Source organism: Stegodyphus dumicola, chromosome 4, assembly GCF_044657685.1.
Source record: "Stegodyphus dumicola isolate Sdum_Otavi_A_Nest chromosome 4, ASM4465768v1".
NCBI classification, from domain to species: Eukaryota; Metazoa; Arthropoda; class Arachnida; order Araneae; family Eresidae; genus Stegodyphus; species Stegodyphus dumicola.
The window spans coordinates 130,073,184-130,080,013 of record NC_140771.1 but is presented as its reverse complement, the minus strand read 5'-3'; the positions used below and the strand labels follow the sequence as shown (position 1 = coordinate 130,080,013).

General features: G+C 29.5%; 1 protein-coding gene and 1 long non-coding RNA gene across 3 annotated transcripts; both read right to left on the bottom strand.

The window, feature by feature from the left end:
- Window positions 1-6,300, bottom strand: LOC146997683 (uncharacterized). Of its 2 annotated transcripts, XR_015040772.1 has the most exons (4): window positions 6,088-6,300; window positions 4,989-5,131; window positions 4,780-4,893; window positions 1-142 (listed from the first exon to the last, which is right to left on the bottom strand). It is a non-coding gene; the product is annotated as an uncharacterized LOC146997683 (long non-coding RNA). The 2 variants fall into 2 exon arrangements; XR_015040773.1 differs by lacking the exon at window positions 4,780-4,893 and having other exon boundaries at window positions 6,088-6,299.
- On the bottom strand, window positions 2,049-4,218 carry LOC146997684 (uncharacterized). The gene is given in 2 exon segments (XM_085815446.1): window positions 2,049-3,047; window positions 3,049-4,218. Coding segments are annotated over 2 exon segments (1,686 nt in total). The 5' UTR covers window positions 3,830-4,218; the 3' UTR covers window positions 2,049-2,142.
- Window positions 6,301-6,830: the final 530 nt, after the last annotated feature.

Genomic DNA, 6,830 nt, shown 5'->3' with positions numbered 1-6,830 from the left:
TTTTGGTCATTAAAACTTTTTAATCACTGCTCTTTACATCTACATTTCTTTTTTCACATAATCTGAAGTTTTCGAGTAGTCTGAAGGTTTTCAAACTGTGTTTCACAGAAATTTTAGATACCATGCAACTCCTCTAGGGCATCTGTAAGTCAAAATTTAAAACAATTTTTAATATCACTGGACATCAAAATGAAATACTTGAAATAATCTTTGAAATTCTCTTATTATTGTTAAAAAATATTAAGCAGATTTTTGTTTATGATTAAATTTATAATGAAATAATGAATTTCTTTTTACTTTCTGCATAAAATGCACAAATTTTATATTTCAATTCTTTAACATTTATTTTTCTGAGGATAGAAATTCTTCTATAGAAAAAATTACGATTTTAGAAGTTTTTCTGAATTTAAAGATTTGAAGACAACCCTGTTATAAGGGTTTACGATTATAATGTGAATGACCCAAATAATTGTAAATGGCCTATGGCCATACTTAATACACATATTATTTAAATTGACATGCTTTACCTGTAATGTACATTTGTGACTTATGTTATAATTTAAGTGCACCAGTTTACTCACACTTATCTGTATTGTGTGTATGTATTATATGCATCTCTAGACTCAGGTTAAAGCTAGCTCGTTTCCCCTTTCTCAGCTTTCCCAGATGACATTTTTGGGTCTTTACTGGAACTCGACGCACACTTTATTTCGGCTAGAATAACCACTTATCTCACTCTTCTTTTATTCAAAAATTATAACATACTAATTTGGGGAAAAAATTATATTTTATGTTAGTTACTCATGACAACATTCGAAACAACCTACATGTTCGACAAGGGGTAGGGGTCTAGGAAAGCCACAACTTTTTCAATGAACTGGATGAATAAATGCAGCCCTGCCTTTTGTTATGTTTTATGTATTTATAAATTTCTACCTGACTGTTTTTCTTTAATTCTATATAACACAATTAATCGATGCTTGTTTCTTGTATGGAATTTTAACATTAATTCTACATAACATGAGTAATCTTTTTTTTTTTAAATTGTATTTTAGCATTATTAAAAAACACTTTGGCACTATGAACTGAGAATATCTGTCAATCTGTCTTCTACGTTAATTTACAATAATATAAATGTGAATATCTGAATGGAGTTATATTGAAAGATCTACTGGATGCTATGATTCCATGATGGTCAATCCACCACATTGGAAATATTAAATCAAACAATAAGTACAGGAAAAGATTCAGCAAGACAATATATCCTCTTTTGAATGAATACATTTAACTGTAGTTATTCCAAATATGTTTTATACAACACCCCAAAATCATGGAAAATAACTTTCTAAACCGAGTTTACAGTGTAAAAAAAGTAGTGGAAAAATGTTGTAGTCATGTAACTGGGCTATCTAACATAAAAATTACAGCATATTACACCAGTGTTCTTACCTTTACTGCATATTACAACCAAATAACTACAATTAGATATGAGAAAGAAGAGGCAGTGTCAGTACAACCAAGAGTAAAACTTTTACAGAGTTGCTAATTTGAAAACAAGTGAACCTGTAAAACTAACCCTGCATACTGGTTTGCTTTAGATGCATTTGGTAACCAATATGCCGTAAGTCTTTACCAGATGCAGGTTTGAGTGCATTAAATACTATATTGCTCATATGTCTTGATCGTGACAATCAATGCAGCTGCAGCATTATTGAATAGAAATAAGTTATATGACTCTCAAATAAGTGTTTGTAAAGTTGTTCAGGAAATAAATATTACTAAATAATAACATGTATTATGTTTATTGAATTGTACAAAACTTATATGTTATACTTTGAATTATCGTCAATTTTAATTGTCTGAAATCTGGTATTTGATAGTATATAGTTGTAGCAGTTTTTTCACTATAAATTCTGAAGAATCTGAAAATAAATGCACATACTAAAGTATTTCAAGTATGATAATATTCAGTATTTAAGATTATCCTAAAAGTATGAAATTTATTATTTTATTTGAAAATAAGTATTAGTGTATCCATGGCATGCAGGTCCCCGAGATTACTCTATTATCCACTCATAGGTGGGGGTGTCACCTTTGCCAAAGGCTCTTTGTAGCCTGCTTTAGGTTTCATACTAATTTTAATTACTGGCCATCTACTGAAATGGTTTCTTTATGTATATCCACCTTTATTCCAACTCTGGTATTTCTACGGCGATGGAGGTTTAGTTGACCATACTTCTTGACAATTCTTTTACTTTTTTTTAGTTTAATTTTTTTTTCAATTTGAAGCGGTAGACCAGTATTTTCATCTCGCATAACTGTTTTTGAAGCAGACTCTAAAATCTCCTTCAAAGAGTTGGCTACATTGTGTAAATTTTCGCTATCTAAATTCCAAAGGAGTGACCGAATTGATCTGTAATTTGCATCGCACTCATTGATCAAATTTCTTTTTTTACTCAACGTTGCTTCTTCAGATATGGTGGGTAAATTATCTGATGTTCCACCTGAAGGAGTTTCAGTTGATGAATATTTTCGTTTTCTGGTGCCTGAAATACTTCTTGAGACTAAATCTTCATCAACTTTGAAAATAGGTGTTGAAAATAGCCATTCTGCAGTACATTCCAAACTCCAGGCTAGAAACTTCATGCCAGCAAACACAATATGCTTGCACAGCAGTCGGTTTCTTCTGAAATCTAAGCATGTGCATTGACACAGTTGTTTCTGTTCATCAAACGTGACAGAATAAACAGCATCATGCTTAGTTTCAGAAGAAACTTTAAAGAAGCCATGTGAATTTTTTTTTATACTACCCACATAAACTTCAGCAGCTCTTAATTTTGTTTTTATGTGATCAATTAACCATTTTGGCTTATTGATTAAATAATTTGGTACATGTTCATTGTATAATCTGGCCTGCGAAAGCATACTCAGATTTTTTCTGACGTAAATTCTATATCTTTCTGGCAGAAATTTCTCAACCAAGATCTTAATTATTTCAGACAGCATACTGTTTTTATATCTCTGAAGATATCTATATTTTAGTTCCTCATTCAACACCATTGTTCGAGTTTATGAATAAGTCATTTGGTTTGTAAGCCAAAGCCCATCTCTCAATTTCCTTGAACCATGTTAATTCAAAATAATCTTTCACAGCTTCATATTGGTTCCATGATTTTAATACCTCTATTGCTGCAACCATTTCATCTTGAGTTGGAGCATTTGCTATGGCACGTAATTTACACAAAAGCTCTTCTTTGGGAACCACTGCATTCTTTTTCTTAGAAGCCCATCTTGACCATGCCTGCTCTGGATGGAAACTACATATAAAAGCCTTAATTCCTGTAAAGACATTTTCCAAACTTGTAATTTCTTCCATTGCAAAATCAACCATCCCATATTTTGGTCTAACGAGAGGCGACCAATTTTTAATAATTATAAGAGCTTCTTCTAATGCTTTAGCTGTTTCATTTTGTGTAATTATTATGCTCACTATTTGATAGTTCACATTTGTTTTGACAACTAAAAAATAAAGTGGGAGAGCATACTTACAGGTTCGATAGGTCGCGTCGAGAAGAACAAGATTAGAACCATATAAGACATATAAATTTTTCATTTCTTCACTTTGATATACATATAGCAGATTTAGTTTTGAATCTGTAAAGTCATTTGGCTCAGTACCATCATATGTATTTTCAGTACATGGTCTAAAAAAAACAGAACACTTGGAAGTATCCCAGCTATTTATTAACATTTCTGTATTTTCCTGGTCAATTTTACTAGTTCTAATATCGGATTTTGCTTGGCTTATTATTTTCCTTATTGCCTCCATTTCTGGATAAAATCGTCTGCGCGTTTTATCAGTTTCTCCCAATTCAGTTGAAACGTATACTTCTAATAGCTCTAATAGTAACTTTAGAAGCTATGAAATGCAGCACTCTAGCATCTATAGGTTCTATTACTGCAGCCATGTTACCCATTAGATGATTTTGATGATCTTGGCTATTAGGTAAATTAAACATGAAAACTTCTTCACCAGCAATACTATCTTTATTGGCTAGTTTTTCCTTAATTTTCCGAGATGATATAATCTTTCTTTTTCGGGTTGGCACTACCTGTAATTTAGACATATTTATCACAGTAAAATTTAGAAATTCCAGCACAGTCATCTAAAACTAATTATTGATAAAGGTTCAATTTTAAAAACTTTCTGTTCATAGCAAATTATTAAAAAAAAAAAAAAAAAAAAAAAAAAAAAAAAAAAAAAAAAAGAGGAGTCATTTCTCATTTCTTTCCTTTAAAAAAAGCTGTAAAAAGGATCTTCCATTTTTATAACAATAGATCAAATTACTTCTTCAAAGAAACATAACCAATAAAACTTCACTTTGAACAACTTATTTCTATTTGTAGCAAATTGGTTAGAATATAATTAGCATAAAAAGCCTTTATTTCTGGCCTGAAAACATCATTTTATTTGCATGTCAATTACTGAATTATTTATTTAGGAAAATATTACCGTTAAAAACCCTCTTTTGCCCCCCCCCCAAAAAAAACTATTTAGAAAAATATGTTGAATAAAGAGACACAAAAAATCATTTCTCTTTTTTACATTGTGACTCTAAAAATACCTTTTGTTTTTATGTCAAAAAGTATGTATACTTTATCATAGAATACCTTCAATACATCTTGCTCATACATGACAGAATTATATTTTTTCCTTAAAAAAAAATTCTCTAAAATTACTAAGACCATCTTAGAACAAAAAGTTAAATAAACTTCTACCTTGAACTGAGGCATCCTGTACATTCGGGTAACATTAATTACAGCTGGACAATTAACTTTTTTAGTTGTCTGGTTCTAGGAATATGCTTTACCAAAAGCATGATCAGTTTGACACTAAAAGAAAAAAAAAACACACACACACATATATATATATAATCCAAGAGGTGATATTTTTGTATAAATTTTTAAATATAACAATGTTATTTTACCTTTTCATTTTTTTCTTTAGCATAATTTTCCTTTTGACGTTTATTCAGATCTTTTCCTTGATGGCAAACATAGGTTTTTCGCCCAAAGTGGAAATAGGGAATATCATCTAACCAGTTTAATCGTAAATCTGGAGTTAGTTCAACTGGAAAGAAAATTTTGATTTAGATCACAATCTGATAAGCTTTGATTTTTAAAAGAAAGAAATTACAGATCTCTATAAACATATTATACATTTAACATTATACTTTGATTTTTAAAAGAAAGAAATTACAGATCTCTATAAACATATTATACATTTAACTGTCTCTATATATACTACATACTGTAGACACTGCTTAATGTATTGCAGCTGATGTCGTGTATATTGCTATTGAATTTCTAAGTTCTGCTCTTTCATATATGGAAACATAAAAAATGCATCATTTGCTGTAATTTTATTTGCTCAATTTGGTTAATATAATCAAAATATTATACAATAAATTTCTTAAACTGAAGAACGAAAATGATTTTAATCAAGCATTTAGAAAAAAGCGCAAAACAATAAAATAAAAAAAAAAAACTTAATTTCATACGAATTTTCAATAGCTATTGATTTGGAAGGGCTTCAGCACAGTTCCCTCTTCTTCAAAAGGGAGGTAAAAATTCCTGAAAACATTTTTGCCAAAATACACTTGCATTTTTGCCCAATTTCAGATTTTACATTGGCAAAATCTCTTTAAACAAGGATGCCCTCCAAGTATTAAGATTATAGGTATAGAATTGGTCCAATAAATTTCAGAAACATTATGGACTACTCAAATGAACTTTTGCAATGAAGACTGTAAACAATTGATAAACAAACTTTTATTTTTCCTAATTAAAATGTTAAGAAAGTGGCTAGTTATACTTATAGTTAATTCAATTCCTATTTTAAAAGATACTTTTCTCATCATCTTATATTATCAAAAATGGGCAAATGTAATCACATTAAGCAGCACCTACTGCAAACATAGAGAGATATTAAAAGCATTAAACTATTATGTAAAAAAATTATGTCATTTTGTCTCATATTAAAATTATATATGCTAGGTAAAGTATAGAATGAGCTAGCTGCCTTACGCAAAAGGGATGCCTTTGAGAAGGTCTAATGGGAAACTGTCTTGTATTCACTTATATATAAGGAGAACAGGAAAATTCCCATGCAGCTAATCCATTCAACAGTATTTGTACCTTGATCAAACATCCAGTATTCAGCTATCTCATCTGCTAGTCCATTGGTGCTAAGAGTCAAAATAGACAGTAATGTGATTTTACACACAAGATAAGTAGCATTCATTGACTAAAGAAATATATATATCACATCACTAAAGAAATATATATACATTTCAGAAAACTTTCCTGTTTTCTAAAATTCAATATCTTTATTATTATAACTTCCTGATATTTCAATGCATTATAATTTTATGAACTATTACCTGAAAATAAAACAGAATATTTTTTGAATTGGTAGTGTTTATTATAAGGTTATTTTGAAACATGTTGTTAATGATAAAACTAAAGAATGGATTTTCTTTATAGACTATTAAATGATTATATTTCAAATCAACAAACTGCATTCATACACTAAAATAGGATGAAAAATATAGTAGTCATGGAGACAATTGTGAGTTTCTCAAGAAACAACAATAAAAATTTTCAAATCTAACACGGTATATCTTGTTTAATGTTTAATATAGTACGGAATGTTTCGTGAAGCATCAGCTATTTAAAAAAAAAAAAAAAAAAAAATGCAATACCTGACAATGAAACCAAATAAAAATCAAACATAACGCTATTACACGTTATGCAACAAAATTAATGAA